Raw genomic sequence first — 22860 nt, 5'->3', positions numbered from 1 at the left:
AAGGTTTATGAGTAGGTGACTAATATGATTAGATATTTAAAGACTTAGAATATATTAATAGTGCATCTATATTACATCTCTTTAGAAACAGTCTAATCTGCAGGATGCTAAGATCTATCTGTCTGAGATTATTTATCATGATCTATCTCTAACCTCCATTTGTGGATGTCATTTATGAAGATCTCAATTATATTTGTAAGATACCCCAAAATATCGAGAACTACTTCTTCTGTATCATTCATCAGATGGATTCAGGAGCACAAATGGACTTTGAAACCTTATCCAATATCCAGCTTACTAGTTCTAATCTAACTCTATTGTAGCAGCATATATTGACATTGTATTTCATTGGAGAAAAATTAAATCCTAGAAAGTGAAAGTTTAATCCATTTTTTCCTTTATATTTATGAAATTATCTTTATCAGAATAACTTTATTTTAAAAGAGATCTAAAAAACTGAAAACCAGATAATAATACTGTTAGAGGTAGGCTCTCCATTCTGATTATAATTACCTTTTGTTTTCACTATTTCAAGGATAAAAATGGCAACAAAATTTATTATTTCCCCCAACCCGCTTCTATTCCGGAGTCTTTTGTTTCTGTCAGTGGTACCATTAACATGCACATTCTTAGGTCCCATGCTAGACCCACTGAATCAGAAGGTCCACCCAAATTTCTGATTTAGTAGTGCTGTGTTGGATTTCAAGAATTTGTACAGGAAAGAGTGTGTAACTAACTACCAAGGTGGGGAAAGTGAAACAATATAAAGCAAACAGTCCAAAAGAGAGAAAAAGGAATGTAAGCAGATGGAATAATAAAAAATAAGATACTAGATTTAAACCTGAATATAAAATAAGGTGTTAGATTTAAACCTGAATATATAAGTAATTACATTAAATGTAAATTGACTAACTCCTCCAATTAAAAGGCAGAGATTGTCAGACTTGAAAAATCAAACCCAATTATATGTTGTTTTTAAGAGTACCACATAAAATATAAGGGCACAGAAAGGTTGAAAGTAAAAAAAATATGAAAACATATGTAATACAAACAACAACAAAAAAGCTGGAGTACCTACATTATATGAAACATAGTAGACTTAGAGGCAAAAAAAAAAATCTGTTACTAGAGATAATAAAAAGGATATTTTGTAATTATAAAGGGTCAGTTCAACAGACGATCACAATTCTATATAGGAATATACCTAAAAGTATCTCAATATACATAACACAAAGAAATTATAGTAACACAAGGGGAAAATGTATGTCTATCATGATAATGAGAGATTTTGACATACCTCTGTATGTGATTGATAAAATAATCACACAAAAATGATATCAGTAAGTATCTACCTATCTATAACATCTATCTGTCTATAACATGTATACCAACTGACCCAATTGACATCAGTAAAACAGTATGTTCAGGAGCAGCAGGGTATATCATTTTAAGTGCCAACTTAATATTTACAAAAACTGATCATTTTTCTGGACCAGTGAAACTAGAAATTAACCACAAAGGAGAATAGTAGATAATCTCTACATGTTTGTATATTGAGTAATATGTAATAAAATTCTAAATAACCCATAGTCCAAGAATAAGAAATTACAGTGGAAATTTAAAAAGATATTTTGAACTAAATCATAAAAGTTCTACATATTAAAATGTTTAGAATGCAACTAAATCTGTGACTAGAGAAACTACATTCTATATGATCCTATTTTATATAAAATTCAAAATCAGGCAAAACTAATCTGTGGTGTTAAAATCAGAAGAGCTTTGGAGTGCCATTAACATTCTTTCTTGGCCTGAGTGGTGATTACACAATTGTCTTCATTTTGTGGTAATTCAATGAAGAAACTTATAATTTGTGCATTCCTCTGTATTTTGTGCTGTGTGTACTTTAATTTTTAAAAGATTTTAAAAATAGCATTTATGTCAACAACCAAAACAATAAGCTACCCAGAAATAATATAACAAACTATGTACAACTTTTTGGTAAAAATTATTAAACTTTACTGAAAGATGTAAAAGATATGGGAAATTCATCAGGAAAAGAATAAGCTTATGAATAAATGATGATTGAATAAGTAGTTCTACATATGAAATAAATAAAATTTGATGCATACTTCACACCTATAAAAACAAATTCTAAACATAAAAATAAAATTATAAATGATTTGTTCTTTGAACTCCATTTAAGGTTCTATTTTTAGGCCTATGACATAAAGCTATTTTCCTATGTCATTAAAATAATTTCTGTATAACTAAAGTTATTGTAAACAAAATGAAAATATAAGCCACAGACTAGTAGATGATATTGGCAACACAAATAATCAACAAAGGATTATCTTGTGTATATGAAAATGTCTACAAATGATTAAGAAAATAACATATATATGACAATGGGAAAATAGGCCAAGGATATGTACAGGCAATTTATGAAAAACACAACGGCCAATAAATGTAACAAGAAGTTCAATTGAGATTACTGGTAATCTCAAGGAAATTCAAATGATAAAAATTATGGAATACCACTACACACCCAGCAGATTAGCAAAATTTAATATATTTCATAAGATCAAGTATTGGTGAGGATTAGAGAAAATAGTCTTACTCATTGCTGGAAAATTGGTTCAACTACTTAGGAAAATAATCAGACATACCAAGTGTTACTGAAGCTGTACATATCTGACAACACAGCAACTTTATTTCAAGGTATTTACCCTAGGAAAACTCTAACACGTGTCCAAGTATAAGGATTTTCATTGCAGAACTGTTCGTATTAGGGAAAAGTAGAAACAGTCTAATTGAGTTAACTGGATATTGGGTGGGGTCAACCCGAGAAGAGGCACCTGTGAAAAACTCACAGCTAATGAGTTAATGTTAGCTGTAAAGTTGAAAACTTTACGCCTAAGATGAGAAAGAAGACAAGGAAGTCCATTCTTATCATTCCTGTTCAACATTGTGATGGAGATTATAACCATGGCTATCAAGCAAGAAAATGAATAAAAGGCAGCCAGATTGGAAAGGAAGAAATAAAACTATTTACAGATCTTATGATCTTGTATATAGAATTCCTAAAAAATCTGCACCCCCCCACGTAAAAAGTTGTGAGAGCTAATATATGAATTCAGCAAGGTTGCAGGATACAAGATCAATTATACAAAAATCAATTGTATTTTTATACACTAGTGATGAACAATCCAAAGTAAAAGTAAGAACACATTTCCATTTATAATAGCATCAAAATAATATACGTTGGAATTCAAGACTTGGACCCTGAAGACTGCAAAATACTGTTGAAAGAAATTAAAGAAGAATTGGATAAATGGAAAGACATCCTTTGTTCATGGATTTGAAGACTTAATATTGTTAAGATGGCAGTATTCCCCAAATTGATCTACAGATTCATTACATTCTCTGTCAAAAACCCAAGTAGATTTCTTTGTGTATAAATTGACAGTCTAATCCTAAAATTCATATGGAAATGCAAGGGATCCAGAATAGCCAAAACACATCTTGAGGAAAGAAAACAAAGCTGGAAGACTCAAATTTCCTGATTTTAAAATTTACAGGCATACTTCAGAGATATTGTGGATTTGGTTCTAGACCACTTAATAAAGCAAATATTACAATAAATCAAGTCACACGAATTTTTTGGTTTCCTAGTACATATAAAAGTTATATTTATACTATACTGTAGCCTATTAAGTGTACAATAGCATTGTGTCTAAAAATATGTAAATCCCTTACTTAAAAATGCGTTATTGCTAAAAAGTGCTAATGATCATCTGAATCTTCAGCTAGTCATAATCTTTTTGGCGGTGGAGGGTCTTGCCTCAATGTTGATGGCTGCTGACTAATCTAGGTGGTAGTTGCTGAAGGCTGGGATGGCTGGCAATTTCTTAAAATAAGATAGCAATGAATTTGCCACATCAATTGACTCCTCCTTTCACAAAAGAGTCTCTGTAGCATGCAATGCTGTTTGATAGCATTTTACCCACAGTAGAATATTTTTTAAAATTGTAGTACTCTCAAACTATGCCACTGCTTTATCAACTGAGTTTATATACTGTTTTAAATATTTTGTTGTCATTTCAACAGTGTTCATAGCATCTTCACCAACAGTGGAGTTTATCTCAAGAAACTACTTTTTTTGTTCGCCCATAAGAAGCAACTCCTCATCTGTTAAAGTTTTATAATGAGATTGCAGCAATTCAATCACATCTCCAAGTTCCACTTCTAATTCTAGTTCTCTTGCTATTTCTACCACATCCACAATTACTTCTCCACTGAAGGCTTGAACTCCTCCAAGTCTTATTCTACATGAGCGTTGGAATCAACTTCTTCCAAATCCTGTGAATTTTGATATTTTGACCTCCTCCCATGAATCACAAATGTTCTTAATGGCATCTAGAATGGTGAATCCTTTCTAGAGGTTTTCAATTTATTTTGCCCAGATCCATCAGAGGAATCACTATATAAGCTATAGCCTTATGAAATGTATTTTTTAAATAACAAGACTTGAATGTCACAATCGCTCCTTGGTCCATGAGCTGCAGAATGGATGTTTGTGTTAGCTGGCATGAAAACACCATTAATCTTCTTGTATGTCTCCATCAGAGCTCTTGGGTGATGAGGTACATTGTCAATGAACAGTGATATTTTGAGAGGAATCTTTTTTCTGAACAGTAGGTTTCAACAGTGGGCTTAAAATATTTATTAGACTATGCTATAAACAGATGTACTCTCATGCAGACTTTGTTGTTCCATTTCTAGAGCATGGGCAGAGTAGATTTAGCATAATTTTTAAAGGCCCTTGGATTTTCAGAATGATAAATGAGCATTGGCTTAAAGGTACCAGCTACCTTAGCCTCTAACAGGAGCTCTAGTCAGCGTATCTTTTTCAAGCTTTGAAGCCAGGCATTGACTTCTCTCTATCTCTGAAAGTCATAGAATAGTATCTCCTTCTAGTAGAAGGCAGTTTCATCTACATTGAAAATCTTTAGTGTAGCCACCTATGTCAATTTTCCTAGTTAGATCTAGAACTTGCTACAACTTCTCCATCAGCACTTGCTGCTTCACCTTGCACTTCTATGTTTTAGACATGGCTTTTTTGCTTAATCCTCATGAACCAACCATTGCTAACTTCCAACTTTTCTTCTGCAACTTCCTCACCTCTCTCAGCCTTCATAGAATTGAAGAGTTAGGATGTTGCTCTGGATGAGGTTTTGGCATAAGAAGGGGATGGTTGTAGCTGATTTGATCTTCTGTCCTGACCACTAAAACTTTCTCCGTATCAGCAATAAGGCTGTTTGGCTTTCTTATCATTCATGTATTCATTGGAGTGAGAGAACATGTGTCTCTTCCCTTTCACTTGAACATTTAGAGGCCATTGTAGTTATTAAATGGCTTAATTTCAGTATTACTGTGTTTTAGGGAATAGAGAGGCCTAAGGATAGGGGGAGAATTGGGGGAGTAGCTGGTTGGTGGGGCAGTCAGAATGCACACAATATTTATCAGTTAAGTTTGCCCCCTTATGTGGACATGGTTCATGGTGCCCCAAAACATTTACAATAGTAACAGCAAAGATCACTGATCATAAATCATTATAACAGATATAACAATAATGAACAAGTTCAAAATGTTGCAAGAATTACCAAAATGTGACACACAGACACGAAGTGAGCATATGCTATTGGATAAATGATGCCAGTAGACTTGCTTAATGCAGAATTGCCACAAACCTTCAATTTGTAAAAAACTCAGTATCTATGGAGTGCAGTAAAGCAAAGCACAGTAAGACGTGTATTCCTGTAAAACAAAGCTATGGTAGTCAAGACTGTAGTTTACCAGCATAAGATAATCATACTGATCTATGAAATAGAATGAGAGTCCAGAAATAAACCCATGCATTTATGGGCAGTTGATTTTTGAGAAGGGTGTCAAGGGCATTCAATAGTGAATGAATAGTCTTTTCAACCAGTGGTGTTAGAACAACTGAATATCTGCATGCGAAAGAATGAAGTTGAGGCCGGGCGCAGTGGCTCACGCCTGTAATCCTAGCACTCTGGGAGGCCAAAGCAGGCGGATTGCTCAAGGTCAGGAGTTCGAAACCAGCCTGAACAAGAGCGAGACCCCATCTCTACTATAAATAGAAAGAAATTAATTGGCCAACTAATATATATAGAAAAAATTAGCCGGGCATGGTGGCGCATGCCTGTAGTCCCAGCTACTTGGGAGGCTGAGGCAGAAGGATTGCTTGAGCCCAGGAGTTTGAGGTTGCTGTGAGCTAGGCTGATGCCATGGCACTCATTCTAGCCTGGGCAACAAAGTGAGACTCTGTCTCAAAAAAAAAAAAAGAATGAAGTTGGACTCCATTCTTACACTAAATTTAAAAACTAACTCAGAAATGGATCAGAGACCTAAATATAAGTGCAAAAACTATAAAGCTCTTAGAAGAAAACATAGGTGCAAATCTTCATTACCTTGGATTAGGTGCAGTTTCTTAAATATGACAACAAAAAAGCACAAGCAACCAGAGGACAAATAGACAAATTGTACTTAATCAAAATTAACAACATTTGTGCTTCAAAGGACATGATCAAGAAAGTGAAAGACAAAAAGAAAAAGTGAAAAGACAACCACAGAATAAGAGAAAATATTTGCAAATCATATTTGATAAGGGTCTAGTATCCAGAAAATGTAAAGAATGCTTAGAACCCAAATAACCCAATTAAAAAATGGGCAAAGGATATGAATAAATATTTTTCAAAAAAAGGTATACAAATGGCCGATAAGTATATGAATATATGTTCCATATTATTAGTCATTAGGGAAATGCAGATCAAAACCAGAATGAGATACCACTTCAAATCCACCAGAATGGCTACCAGAAAAGATGGTAAGAAGTGTCATTGAGAGTGTGGATAAATTGGAACCCTCATACAAGAATGTAAGAATGAAAAAGATATAGCCACTTTGGAAAACAGTTTGACAGTTCCTCATAAAGTTAAGCATAGAGTTACCATATGACCCAGCACCTTCACTCCTAGGTATATACCCAAGAGAAATGAAAACATGTCCATACAAAAACTAGGACATGACTCTTCACAGCAGCAGCATTTGTTACAGCCAAAAAGCGGAAGCAAACCAAACATCCATCAACTGATGAATGGATAAATACAATGTACTATATCTATACAGTGGAAAATTACTTGGGTAGAAAAGGAATTACAACCTAGATGAAGCTTGAAAACGTGCTAAGTATCAGAAGCCAGCCATAAAAGACTACATCTTATATGACTCCAATTACATGAAATGTCCAGAGTAAGGAAAGACATCTATGGAGACTGAAGGCAGATTAGTGGTTGCCTAGAGCTGGAGGGCATGGCAGGACTGGAAATGGTAGCCAAAGGGTACAGAGTGTCTGGTATGATGAAAACATTCTAAAATTAATTGTGGCAGTAGTTGCATACCTCTGTTAATCTACTAAAAACCATTGAATTATATACATTAAATGGGCGAATTGAATGGTATATGAATTATGTTTCAATAAAGCTGTTACCGCCCCCCCCAAAAAAAAATAATGAGAGATTTGCTTTGCAAATTTTGGCAATTCAAATTACTTATACAGAGATGTCTATTCAGTAAATGATGTTAAAACCAGCCTATTATTTCAAATAAGATATATTTAAGATATTAATTTTCTAAGTAAAACTTATTTGGGACATGTTAGGAATATTTTTTAAATTATTTGGAAAATAGTTAAAAGTACAAATTTAATTAAAATTAACAGTTTTGATGGAATAAAATGTTAAAGGTAAAACGTTATGAAAACACTAAATAAAATATAGGTGAATATTTATATAATTTTCTGAGGTGGGCAAAGCTTTTCTAAATATAACACTAAGGACAAATTATAAAGGAATTCACTGATTTACTTAATGACATAAGGGAAAATAACATATTTTCTCAAAACATTAAAATTAAAAGAAAAATGACACATTTGGGCAAATACATGCATCATGGTAGGGAAATGAATCAAAAGTCAATATATGTACATTGATTAGTTCAGGGATTTTTTTTTTTAAGTCAGTATATGAAGAACTCGTAGCAATAAAAGATCATCTCAGTAAAAAACTAGGTGTGAAAATGTGAAGGCAATTCAGTGAAGAATTATATATAACCAAACACATAAAAAATATGTATATTCCCACTAGTATTCAAAGAAATATAGCCATTCATCATTTAATGATGAGGATACCTTCTGAGAATGCATTGTTAGGCAGTTTTGTCATTGTGCAAACATCGTAGAGTGTACTTACAGAAACCTAGATGGTATACTCTTCTACACACCTAGGCTATATGGCAATGCCTATTGCTCCCAGGCTACAAACCTGTACAGCGTGTTACTGTGCTGAATACTGTAGGCAGTTGTGACACAATGGTATTTGTATATCTAGACATAGACAAGGTACAATAAAAATACAACATTAAATCTTATGGTACCACCATTGTGTCAACAGTCCATTGGTGACTGAAATGTTGTTATGCAGTGCATGGCTATGTATTAATCAAATTATAGCTATATGAAATGATGGATGTGTTCATTAGCTCGATTGTGGTAATCATTTCACAATGTATATGTGTATCAAAGTGCCGCATTATACTTCTTAAATATATATAATTTTTATTTGTCAAGTGTACCTCAGTAAAGCTGAGGGATAAAAGAAATATTAATACAATGATGAGATACCATTTTTGCCTATCGAGTTGGCAAATACTGGTAAGAATATGAGGATGTGGGCAGTCTTATGCAGTGCTCATGGTAGCATGTCGCCGGGAGCAATTGGAAATCTGCATCAGAATCCTGAAAAATACATGTATTAATATTAATTTCCAGCCCGGCAGAGTGGCTCACACCTGTAATCCTAGCACTCTGGGAGGCTGAGGTGGGAGGATCACTTGAGGTCAGGCATTCAAGACCTGCCTGAGCAAGAGTGAGACCACATCTCTACTAAAAATAGAAAAATTAGCTGTGTGGTGGCATATACCTATAGTCCCAGCTACTCGGGAGGCTGAGGCAGGAGGATCCCTTGAGCCCAGGAGTTTGAGGTTGCTGTGAGCTAGGCTGATACCACCGCACTCTAGCCTCGGCAATAGAGCAAGATTCCGTCTCAAAAAACAAAAATTTAATTTCCTAAGTTTGCTGTAACAAAGTACTACAAACTGTGGCTTAAAACAACAGAAATTTATTTGTTCACAGTTCTAGAGGCTGTAGAGCTAAAATCAAGGTTCATGTTCCCCCTGAAAGATCTAGAAAAACCGTCTTTCTGTGCCTCTTCTAGCTAATGGCTGTAGCCTGCAGTCCTTGGTATTCTACAGAAGATACACATTATTCTTTGGTAAATAACATTAATACACTTTTAGCTGAAAAATGCAGGAGGATGTGAGATTTGACTTTCAGTGTCCATGTAAATTTAAAATTTTTATGTGAAAAAAGACTATACACAAAGATAAAAGATCAGTGACAAGATGGAAAAATACCTACCACTAATTTTTTCACTATCTGTAGCTTCTAAATTTTCCCAAATAAAGATGGCTTAATTTTGTAATGAGAGAAAACCCAGAAATGTTATGTTAAATATTCTGAGAAACACACAGGAAAAGACTATAATACAACTGAGATAATCAGTGTTTTGGAGATGAAGCTACCTCCTTAGGAAACTATAGTGTTGGCCAGGGGTGGTGGCTCACGCCTGTAATCCTAGCACTCTGGGAGGCCAAGGAGGGCAGATTTCTCAAGGTCAGGAATTTGAAACCAGCCTGAGCAAGAGCAACACTCTGTCTCTAGTATAAATAGAAAGAAATTAATTGGCCAACTAATATATATAGAAAAAATTAGCCGGGCATGGTGGCGCATGCCTGTAGTCCCAGCTACTTGGGAGGCTGAGGCAGAAGGATCACTCGAGCCCAGGAGTTTGAGGTTGCTGTGAGCTAGGCTGACGCCATGGCACTCACTCTAGCCTGGGCAACACAGTGAGACTCTGTCTCAAAAAAACAAAAAGAAAGAAAGAAAAGAAAACCATAGTGTTGTGCCTGTACACCCATCTCACCTAACCAACTTAAGTTGCCACAATAATGAAGGACCCTCCAGTCCCCATTTCAGGGAACATCTCAGATTCCATTTAACAGAGTCCAGGACAGAGCTGGGCACATAGCAGGCATTTGAGAAGCTGCCTGGTGTAATGGAAAAGGCTGTTGTGGCTGAATCTGGATCCCTCTTATTAGGTGTGCGCGTGTAGGCAAATCACTTAACCTCTTGATCCTCAGTTTCCTCACAGGCTGAGGATTATAGACGATATATATATATATATATATAAAATATTCCAAGCAAGTACTATTTATAAATACTTGTGGAATAAATAAATCTTGGTATTTGCATGTGTAGTTCCTGAGGTGTCAAGCAGGGAGGATTTCACAGTTGAGGAAGGAGTTTAGGGACTCATCACAAACTGTAGAATCATTAGTTCACCAGATGTTTATTGAGTACCTGTCGTGTGGCGGGCACTATTCTAAGTGCTGGGAATGCAGTTAAACAAAGCCCCTGCTGAGTTGGAGCTTACTTTCTGTTGCAGTCTTTGGAGGGCGGCACCAGTATTGTGGTGGGGCGTGGTCACTGTTCAGATTTGTGGGAGCATCTGTCACCTGATCTGTGGAGCTTTCTTTCATCTAGCTTTATCTGCCATGCCCGTGTGATGTACTGAATGTTTTCTTCTGGTTAATGTCAAACACCTTGCCCTTCAGTGTTTTTCAACTGACATTTATTTGATTTGGCAGAACAGCTGGGTAGAAAATTAACAGCACAAATTTATGGCGTTAAAATTTTGCAGGGCTTCAGAATTCCCATTGGAGATATGCTGAGCATCTTCAAGGATTGCAAAATTGTCCTCATTTTCAGAAAGATAAACTCAAGTATGAATTGTTGGCAAGTTTATTTACCAAAGAAGTGTTCTTCAAGAAAACAAAATCTGAAACAAGAATGAGGAGATAACCAGAAATACAGGAAAAGTTTAATTAATTTGACCAATTCTATGGCAATAAATTTGAAACCATAGGATGAGATGGTGATTCTCTAGGACAATATAAAATTCCAAAATAAAACAATCTTTGTAGATATTTCTAAAAAATAGAGTTACTGTAAAGGGAACGGAGAGAGTTCCAGGTTAATTCTATGAAAACAGATAACTTTAATCTTACTTTAAACTATGCCAGAGAATATAGAAATAAGGAAAACTTCGAAATTCTTTTTATAATTTTGGGATTACATTAAGACAGAAACCCATGATAACATACATATGCAGATGAAAATGATAGGATAGCTTTTCTTAAAGATATTTACTTAAAATCCAAAATGAAATAACAATAGTAATCTCAGTGATAGAAGTATCAGAGGTTTTAAATTTTATTTTTGCTTCTCTGCATTTTCTGAAAAATTTTTTTGAACCAGTAAATCTGAGACAACATGATAGTGGTGGTCTTGTTTCAGTGATTACAATATGTCTTTATAGATAATGAATCTGTCTTTGAAGTGGGTCGAATTGTATAAATTTTCACAGATTGAGTTCATAAAAATTACATATTGCTGTGTAGCAAGTGTGCCACAAATTAAGACAGACAAAATGAGGGGGGAAATTTGGCATTGTGTGACAAAGATTTAATTTTTCTTTTCTTTTCTTTTCTTTTTTTTTTTTTTACTACATAAGAAGTCTTACACATCAGTGAGACAAATGACCAAGAAGGGCAAAGATCATGGATAGTTAGTTTGCAGAAAAGAAACCCTGACTTTAAAAATGTAAATTAAAATAAGTCCTATATTTCACCATCAGAAAATTTAATTGTAGCCAGTTTTTTTTTTTTTTTTTTAAGAGATGGGGAAATATGGTCTCATAAACTGCTGGTAAAGGGGCAGTTCACGCAATCTCTTTGGAATACCATAATTATCCTTTTTGAAAGTATACATATGCCCTTTTATTCTTCCTGTTCTCACACACGAGCATAGGAACTTGTAAAAGAAAGTTTGAGTTTATCGCTCTTGTTTGTAACTGTGAAAGACTGGAAACCGCTTTAATGTTTTTCATTAGATGACTTATTAATAAATTTTGGCACAACTGTGCAGTAGAGTTCAAAAAAAGAATGCAAATCTCTATATGAGAGCACCATGATATATTGGTTAAAGAAAGAATGAAGAGCAAGACACAGAAGTGTGTGCTCACATCCACATATCTAAGATAGAGTGTAGAAAATGTTTGGAAGAATGCACAATGACTGCTAGCATAACTGCCAGGGATATGAGGCTCAGTCAGAGAAACACGTTTCTTCTTGTAACGTTTCCCACTGTTTGCATTTACCTTGAGTATCTATTCTTTATTAATTTTTAATCAAGATAGCAGTGGACTTCAGATTCTACTTAACCACCCTGTACCTCAGTTTCCTCAGCTGTAAATTGTCGATTGTGGTGGTACCTATTTCCTTGTATTAAAAAGATTAAAGAGTTAGTTTGTGGAAAGCATCTAGGATAGCACCTTGCACATGGTAACTCTTCAGTGAATGTTTGCTGTTGTTTCTATGACCATAGTTTAAAAGATCAAATAGTACTAGAGCTTTATTTGGGGGCCAGGAGCAAGAAAGAATCCTCTGATCCAGCCCCCTTTGCCACTCAGAGTCAACTGCTTTGAACTGTCTTTAGGTTTTTTCCTAGTAATGTTTACCTCTATGTTTTCAAGCAATAGGATCTCTGAAGTAGACAGCTGAGATACTGTTGACTGCGTATGATGCAATAATAAGGACTTAGCTTTTTTACACCATCCCATTCCACCCCACTTCTCTCCCTCATTCTTTAAGTAGATATGCTTCTATTGTAATTTTTGGCTAAATTAACATTGAGTGATTAAATTATTTTAACTACATGAAGTACTGTCCATGTGTATAGCTTTTTTATTTTCCTTAAGCTAATAATCATCCCCACCGCATTTACTCTGGTAAATGTCTGCATGTTCTCTTGGGAAAGTAAGGAGGAGATTTTCAGTAGTACAACTTGAGATGCTACCACGAGGTTCCTGCCAAACCTTCATTGAAGGAGCTCTGGGCCTGAGATTGGATGAGGAACCCTGCCTTACATCACAGTGACTTGTAGACTTCATTTCATCAAACCCCACCTTTTTTCAGGTGTGTAAATCAAGGAAGACCTTGGAAGGCTATTCACCTATTTTAGTCTTAGAGGTCCTGTTATCTGTTAACCACTGTCAAAGATCCTTGTGGATCAAATTGTTTTTATTATGTTCACAAATTCTGTGGTCAGAAATTGAGACAGGGCACAAATACGAATATAGTTTTTCTTTGGTCCATGATATTGGAGGTCCCCATTGGAAAATCCAAAGGCTGGAGGCTGAAATCGTGTAAAGGCTCATTTACTCACATACCAGACAGTTGATCCTAGATGTTGGCTGGAGAGCTCAGTTATTCCCCACGTAGGCCTCTCTTGATCTCTCTCTATGGGCTAGTTTGGGCTTCCTCACAGAACAGTGTCAAAGTCCCAAGGACAAGCATTCCTGAGAGAGTTGCAAGCCGGAGCTTATCACCTTTTCTGACCTAGCCTTGGAAGTCACACTGCATCATTTCTGCTGTAATCACAGGCTCCTTCATGTTCTAGGGAAGAGAAGATAGACCCCCTATATCAACAGAGGAGCCAACATTATACTGTGAGAGAGTGTGAAATGCGATATATGTTGTTACAGCTATCTTTAGAAAATATATTCTACCACAAATAGGAAGCACCAATTTTTTTTTATCACCACCATCTATCCATCCTGGTTCTAGGGTACTTGTCATAGATTGGGCTTGTCGGTCCCCTTCATGCAGACAGTATGGTTGTAATATTTAATTGAGTACATATCCACACATACACGTGTTGAATTTGTGTGCCATCAGGGAGGCACATCTGAATGTGTAGATGAGCATTTAAGAAAGTTTTATTTCGTTTCAGTGTTCTACATGGTCATAAGAGTATTGACCACCTCTTCAAGGATTTTAAATTATGATCATAAGTCATTGAACAAATTTTTACATGTCCTATCGTGCTTGTTATAAATAATAACTATTGAAGTTCTTCCAGATTAAAATTTCTTGTTTTGGTCTGATTACTTCTGTTTAGATTCAACCTCTATTTTTGTCAAAGGCAGTGTGTTTTTATTTTCTAACTTTAAAGCCAACTGAACTATTTTCTTTTGAAGCTGGAATGCCATTCTGAACTTTTCTCAGTTCTGATAATGTCACCATCCTTAGCAGTCTGCCTGAACACAGAAGTTAAATGAATATTATTAAATTATAAAAATGCAGATGTAGTATCAACATATGATAGTAAATCCTAACCAAAAGAGCAATGCATTGGTGGGTGGGTGTATTCTCTAGGAAGCAGTGAGCAAATTTTCACAGAAATATTTAAGGAGAAAGAAACAATATTTGAGTGAGTAGTAGGTCAGATATTTTGGACGTATTCCAACAACATCTCCCATGCCCCTTATCCTCCAAGCACATTAGATGACTCAGTCATTCTGGAACATCCATACACAGAGTCTTTGCACATTCCATTTCTTCTTGGAATGTCACTTTCCCAACCCATTCTCTGACAAGCAAATTCCTGTTCAGTCTTAAAGACACAAATCAAAAGTCATCTCTTCTGTGAAGCCTTCTCTTGTACTATGGAGGCCAAAATATGCATGTCCTCTTTTGTAATCAGAAGGCGTTTTGTGCATATGCTACTATTACTACACTGCATGCTTCTGGGGAAGTGGAGAGGGAGACGGAGAAGGGAGTGAGTAATATCTAATCTTTGTATCCTATCCAGCACTCAGCAATCAAGTATGGTTTGTTGTGTAAATTATCAATTCTCAAAATCTGTCATTCTAAGGCAGAGGGAGAGCTACTGAAAATGCAGATTCCTAGTCTTAATCATACTTTCAGGAGGGTAGATCTTTTGGACAAGCAATCCAAGTGGTCTGTGCAACAGACTTTGACAAAATTAGCCTTGCCTTTCGCATGTTCTAAGGCATGTTATTTGACCCTCATATTATTCCATAAGATTGTTTTTATTTAGCTTTCAGATATGGATATACATTCTGGACTACCTGACCTAGAATTTGATTTTTTACCTGACACATAATTTCGTATGTGTTTGTTCGAGTAAACCTACATTTAGAAAGACTCTGTGTGTGTGTGTGTACCTGTGCACACGCACACACAGCATTTGAAACATTATGAAGTTCATAAATGGTTTTGATTCCACAGTGCTGTTCTGATTTTGTTTATATTGTCAAAAATGTTAAAATTACATATCATAGCTGACACAGATTTCTTACAAGCATTTAGAAAATGAGGGATTATGGTTATATAAAGCATGATTAAACCTGTGTTCCATTAGATAATGTTTTAAGAATTCATTTTCTGACTAAATTTATTTGAAAATTATTAAATCACCTAAACCCATTCTAGTATTATGTCTTTCAGCACTTCCCTCCCTAACCAAATGAAGTCAAGAAACAGGAGAAAAAAGTTTGTTCATTTCTGTTTCTTAGATAATTCCTAACATAGAACCCAGTCTCCAGTATTTAGCTAAATAGACCATGTGTTTTATGCAATAATTTTTTAAATGACTCAGTAAAGAAAAAAGTTAATTCTGCCTACTCTGTCCAAATGATTGAAATGTAATCCTCTCAAGACACTTATACAAAGAACCTACTCAAGCAGGATTCTATTAAAATATAAATCCATTGTGGTAGGCTGAAAAAGAATGCCATTATAAATCTTGATAAACCCTAAAATAAGATAATGGAAAACTAATAATATGCACGTAATCAAACATTCCACGTCAAGTGATAATAGTGTCTTTTCTTAATAAACTCACTGTGGAAGACTTTATATGTTATTCAGAATAGCTCACTCAATTCCATCAACTTTGTTCATGAATGCAAAGTCAAAAAATATTTTTCTAAAAGGCAGGTAGACATTAATTAAATATATTTTTTCACATTCCTCTTTTACTCCTGACTTTAAAGAAAGCGATTTTATTCAAGTTCAAGCAGCAAACAACACAGACTTTAGTGAAGATTATTTGGGTGATACTGATACTAGAAGTTGGGAAATGCTTCCTTTGCAAATGAAAAACAAAATAGGTCGAACTGTACAAAGACATTTCTCCAAGGAAATGCTTATTGTTCTCCATGACCATAGGCATTGTGTCTGTAAATTCACCTAAGTGAAATTTTATCCATGGCACCAGAAACAAACCCTGAAGCCAAATTGAGACAGGAGGGAACAAGCAAAGATTTACAGTGCATTTCTCTGATCATGTACCGGGAAAACAAAGACTACAACAGACTGCCTCAGCCTGTGATTTCTCAGAAGGACTACACCAATTCCAATAAAAACCTCTTCAAGAGAGGGATGCCAAGAGAAGGGCATCTCTTTGCCCGTATATCAGAAAGCTCCAAAGAATAAAAACTAGGAAGCTGTAAAGATAGAGATGTGGAAGGCAGTGTGGAACAGTGGTGAAGAACACTGTGCAGTCTGAATCCCAGTTTTTCCATTTGCCATTGTGACATTGGGAACGTTTTCTTACACCCCACTGTCCCTCAGTTTCCTCATGAAAAATGGGGGTGATTATATTTGCTCATTTGAATTTAATGAGATGCTTGACATGTATTCAATAAATGTTAGCCATGATGATGGTGATGATATAGTGTATATTATTATTTGTGCCCCCCGCAGGAGAGAGATTCATGGTGGAACTATTAGGAAACCTGGAAAACAATCAGACTTGAACAAGCTATAGAGGAAAGGAGCTTTTATGACTGAATTCCCTGGTTTTCTTTCTAGAACACTGCTATGAATCTTCATTTCTAACTTATTTTAAAATTCTGACACTCTACAATGATCCACTGAGTAGAATTGAGAAGGAATCTAGGGAGGATATTGAGTCAGGTTTCACGGAAATTTTTTTAAAAAATTAACTGGAGAACAAAGATTTAAGAAAATGAGCCATAATGACTTTTAAGAACATACAGTTTAGCCTTTAAAAAATTTGTTTTTCAAGGCAATGTTGGTTTTCAAAAGTTTCTAGAGTATTATAAGCATAGGTTATTTAATCTATGCTACTCTTTGGAAAGAATGAAGTTCATGAAAAGAATATTTAAGTTTTTGTTCTCAGGTTATTTTCCTCAGCGTGAATAAGCACTTGGCTTTCAAAATCCATCCATACAACCTCAAAGTTTCCACAAGGCAAGAAACATTTTTTTTAATCCCATGTGAAACCTCAACATACCTAATACAAATCTTTACACATTCAGTGAAAGTTTTTGTCTGACTTTTTCAGAAGCATGTAGGTGTGATTCTCCTGGTCAAATCTTAGAGTTGTCATTTGGTGGAGACATTTCTTTTAAACCCATCCCTCCACCTCCCCAAAAATAAGGAATAATAAAGAATCCAAACTGAGTTAAATTGCAAAATTTAAAATCTGTTTTAATTACATTTGGTTGTTAATTGTTACTTCCTAAAATGTTTAGTATGCCTCTTATGTCAAGTGTACCCATTGCAAAAAGGGCTCTAATGAATTTTTAAGCTTTCACACTGCACAGCTTCTACCTTCAACCTCCAAATCTGGAAATTTCTCCTTCCTAGAAAGAGCACAATAAATTGTCATCACCTCTCCTCACTTGATAAACTAATTGGCCGACCATGGCATAGAAACAAATATTCCAATAGAAGGAAAGACAATATCCAACACATTATGGGAAGTGTAAGCAATAGGAAAATCAGCATCCCCATATGAACATTTTTCTCATATGAAGTACAGGCCCCTAAGGAAAGACCTGCCGCATTCCTCTTTGCTGGCTGGAATACTGGCTTAGTCAGGGTTCCCAGCCATCTCTTCAGTGGGCAGGATCTCTTCTGGGAAAAATACTGCAACAGTGTTTGTGGTCCTGCCGTCTGCTGGATTCTTTCCTGGTGTACCTCCAAGAATAGAATCATAGAAATGTAGAGCTAGAAATTATTTTGGAGTTTTTGCAGAATTAGAAAAAATGAAGTCCAGAAAAGGGAAGTAATTTATCCAAGGCCAAAAACCCAACAAATAATAGGACTGGAGCCCTATCTGATGGTTTCCATTCTAAGTCCAACTATTGCTTTGGAAAAACTCAGAATCCATAATTTCACAGAAATTTTGGCTTTATATTACTGTTCTTAATAGAAGTGGATATGTGCAGAGGATAAATATGCAATGATTCCATCATTAAAATAATATTTATATAATGTGAATTTGTTATGTGTAATAGAAAATAACAAAATTTACTAAAATTTAAAATGTATTTATATATTTAAAAAATGTTGACACCATGAAAACAACTTCATCATCTCGAATAAAAATGTATCTCAGTGTATTGTTATTAAGTAATTCAACCAACATTTTTGAAACTTCACTGTTACTGGACATGGTTGTAAGTGTGAAGATGGAGAAAAGGAAGAATAGTAGTCCTTTTCCACTCACTCGCCAATTGGGGAGGCTAACACAAAACAGACAAGTATGATCCTGTGTGATTCCAGCTGTGATATTACATGGTGCGATTCCTATGGCAACACAAATGAGGGGCACTGAACTGTGGAGGAAGAAAGAGAAGGCTCCCCGCAAATAGGTAACACTTGAATCTTGAAAGAAGGAGGTTAAGGAACAAAAGGCATTAAAAGGAGAGAGAATAGCCTGTGCCAAGCAGGTAGGTGTGACAACACATGGCAGAGGAGGGGAGCAAGTGCTTCTATATGGCTGCATCACAGGTTTAAGTGAAGGTGAAAGCAGGCAGGGATTGTATCACGAAAAGCTTTGTACATAATGCTAAAGAGTTTGAATTTTACCAGAAAATAATGGGAAGGCGTTGAAACATTATATGCTATAAAGTAAACCGTGTGCCTTAAATTATACTATAGAACAAATATTTGTTTTCCTGCTCTTTAACATCAGACACATTGGTGAAACACCTGAGAGTAGAATGCGATAAAAATCACCATAATCTTGTTCTAGTTGTAGAGCTGATGGAAATGCAATTTCCTCTTCTGTTAAGTGGAGATCATTATAGGGTGGTTACACAAGTTAAGTCCTGTGAAGCATTTATTACAGTATCTGCCATATTGTAAACACTCAATAAATATAAGCTGAAATCATCCCTGTCGTCGTCATAAAAGACTGAATTGGAGAAAATGGATTAGAATGCTAAGGGTTGATTTTAACATCTGGAGTTAAGAGCAGTTTTCTGATTCTGCTGAATCTATATTGCTTAAAGTAATGAAGTCCTTTTAAGAGAACTACTTTGTCAGAGGCATGGCTAGGAAAAGGCATCAGTTAGCAAAATACATTGATTACGTACTTGAAAGGAAAATTTCCACCACTTTCCTTGTCCAAGAGAATGTAAGAAAAGAAAACTTGAGTTTCAGTGGTTTAGAGCAGTATCCTGAGAAGAGCTATGTGTTTGATTTGTTAGTTAAAAGTAGAAGAGGAAAATATCAAGGTTCATAGATGGGAATTGGGGATAAAATTGACTTTTTTTTTTGCCTTCTTCCAATTTTTTTTTTAGCATGCCTCCCAAAAGAGTGAGTACATTATGCTTTTAATTTGCTATTAGATTGTAACCATTTGTTTACAAAATATCCTTATACTCTAATGACTAAAGATTACTTTTTTTGCCGTATTTTGTTATCGGAATATTTTCTGTCATTGTGCCAAATTGGACATTTGGGATATAGTTTAGCAATTTCAATTTGGTTGTATTTGAAAATTGGGTAGGTCTAAATTAGATTTACTGTCTGCATAATGCCATTTCTCTATTTAAAAGTGCTATATTTTAATGTTCAGTAGAATAATAAGTTTCCTTTCTGTGTTCTCTTTTGTTAGTGCTCCTATATCCCTCCCTGTAAGAGAGAAAATCAGAAGAACTTGGAAAGTGTCATGAATTGGCAACAGTACTGGAAAGATGAAATTGGTTCCCAGCCATTTATATGCTATTTTAATCAATATCAAAGGTGAGTCAATATTTACATGTACGTATTGAAATTATTTGTAGCCTCTGTAATTTATTACATTGATATATCATAGATTATGTCCATTGACAAAATATATAGCGTGGAGAAAACATCAACTCTTTCTAGCATGTTGTTGGGGAAACCCCTTCTTGCTCTATAGGAAGGGAAACATAAAGCATCTGCAGGACAGGAAAAAGGAATTTGTGTCATAGAGTTTACCCTCCGGATACACTAAGAAATGATAGTGCCTTTGGGGAAGAACATCGTAGACTAATAGTGTTCCCTGAGAGTTACAGATTAATGCATATAGGCTAAACAATGTGCAGATTCGTCAGCATTTTGAACTGCATCCAATCTTTTTTTTGTAATATACCCATATAACAAAGCTGCATCAAATCTTTATCTTTTCTTTTCCTTTCTATTCTGATGAAGTGTCAATAAAATGAGTTCACACCATTAAAACTTGACTTAGCACTAGTTATACCATATAAACCACATAAAGTTGGTTCATTGGACTAGAACACTTCACTACCCACTGAGATTAATCACTAATTTATTCATCAAACATTTGTTGAGTATTCAAAACTCCTTGCTGCACATTTTCACTTGGGTGTACCACAGTAATTACCTCAAACCTTCTCTTCATCCCATAATCTCTCTCTTAGTGAATGGTACTCTCAGTCACTCATTTACCTAATCCAGAAAACTTTGAGTGACTCTTAATTCATTTTTCTCCTTTACATTCTTTCACTCGTATTCACCATCATGTCGATTGTACCTCTGTCATGACTCTTCTGTGGCTTCTAGTGCTGCTATCTTAGTTGAAATCCAGATTTCTCAGCTCCAGTAACACAGTAGTGTTGTAAAATGTCATTCCACCTCCACCCTGGGCCACTCCAGGCCACTCTTCATGGTGCTGCCAAGGGATCTTTCTGACACATGAGTCTACCTCATAGTGTTCAGAATAAAGTCTCAACATCTCGGCATGGCCTATGTGTCAGGTATCTATTGCTGCATAACAAACCACCCTAAATCTAGTGGCTTATTGCAGCAATGGTGTGTTGTTTCTTATGATTCTGTGGGTTGGCTGGGCTCCTTTGCAGTCACATAGTAGCTGAAATTGCTGCGTGGTCCCATATGGCCTTCCCCACTCACATGCCCAGCGGTCAGTGCTAGCTGTCCACTTGGTCTGTCACCTTTCAGTAGGCTGGGTCGCCTTGCTAACAACATGGCAACCTCAGAGCAGCATTTCAGGGGATGCAGGCCTCAGCTCTGGAATTCAGATATCATTTCTGACATGTTCTGTTAGTCAAAGCAAGTCACAGAGCCAGCCAGAATCATGGGGTGCTGAAACAGGCTCCACCTCTTGCTAGAAGGAGCTGCAAAGGATTTGCGGCCATATTTCATCTACCACAGTACACAAGACTCCTCAAGATCTTGCCCTGGATTCCCCTCCCTAGCCTTATCTCTCTGCTTATACTCTTTGCAGTGGCCAATCTGAGCTGTATGCAGTTCCCAGAATATCATATACTTTTATATCCATGCTTTTTCATTTGCCTCTCCTGCTTCTTGACTGCCTTGCTAAAGACTCTACTCATATATCAGCCTCTCTGGGCTGCCTTTATCTGCAAATTTGATTTAGTTATATAGCAGGTGGGATGCCATCTGCTGCAGGTAGACAGAGTTCTGACTCATACATCAGGTCCACAGGTGGACTGACATCAGGGTTGGTGATGCCATGACTTAATAGTGTCTACAAGAACCCAGCTCCTTTCCGGATCTCAGTTCTGCCTCCGGGTGGCTCTTTTCATAGTTATATATGGTGGTTTCAGTCCCAAATATCACAGTCAGGCCAGCAGTGTCCAAAGGCAGAAAGAGCCTGTTTTTCCTGGTATATTTTTCTTGAGATTAGGAAACCTTTTCTCAACTTCCCACAGTTAACCTCCTCTCATATATTCTTGTTCAGAATGAGTTCCTTTGCCTATACCTAAACTGATCACAAGAAAGAACAATCAGAACCTACCCCCGAGTTAGGACTAGGATAATGTCTCGTAAATCACGTGGAATAGGGCTATACACCTTGAGTAGATATGGGAAGGAAGAAGAAGAAAGGGACAGGATGTTGTGAACAACCAAAAGTCCCAGCAACAAGGTGTGTCCCCCATGTGCCAAAGCCTTCTGTGTGTGCTTCTATCCCATAGGCTTGCTAAAGCGGCTTCACATAACTATGCCAGAGGAGCTTTAAAAAAAAAATATACCAGAGACCAATTCAATTTGAATCTCTGCTAGTTGAACCCAGGCATTAATTAGCATTTTAAAAAAATCAATCCTAGGGATTCTAATATATAACCAGAATCTAGAGCCACTACTATACCCTCTCACCTAGCACACATTACTGAAATTGTTTGTGTGCCCATTCTCCTAACCAGACTGTATGCTTTGTTAAGGTGTGGGCCAGTCTTCTTCGTCTTTGTATCCCTAGCACAATATCTGGTTCTCAGTTAATAAATATTTGGTGAATGAATAAATAAGTGAATCCAATGTGTGAAATTAATAATGAGCATTTCATGCTTCTAAGGAAGTAGGATTTATTGGTGAAAACAGATTCATATGCAAATATAAGTATAATTTCCTTAGCTGGAAATAAAAGAGGGAAGACCTTGCAACTGTGAGGCTACAGTAAAGAAACCAAGGGTTGGTGATATAATGCACCTTTGGTATATAAGTCATATA

At 35.9% G+C, this 22860-nt stretch overlaps 1 protein-coding gene across 1 annotated transcript in view; it reads left to right on the top strand.

Moving 5' to 3' along the window:
* The window catches only part of KCNMB4 (potassium calcium-activated channel subfamily M regulatory beta subunit 4), a 66329-nt gene that overhangs the window by 7582 nt on the left and 35887 nt on the right, over positions 1–22860 (top strand). The window contains exon 2 of the mRNA XM_012788744.2: positions 20000–20127. Coding sequence (XP_012644198.1) covers positions 20000–20127 — 128 coding nt within the window. The remainder of the gene's footprint in view (positions 1–19999; positions 20128–22860) is intronic.

This window comes from Microcebus murinus, chromosome 10 (genome assembly GCF_040939455.1).
Source record: "Microcebus murinus isolate Inina chromosome 10, M.murinus_Inina_mat1.0, whole genome shotgun sequence".
In the NCBI taxonomy this organism is placed as follows: Eukaryota; Metazoa; Chordata; class Mammalia; order Primates; family Cheirogaleidae; genus Microcebus; species Microcebus murinus.
Note: the sequence above shows the minus strand (reverse complement) of the source record. Positions and strands in the feature narration are given on the sequence as shown.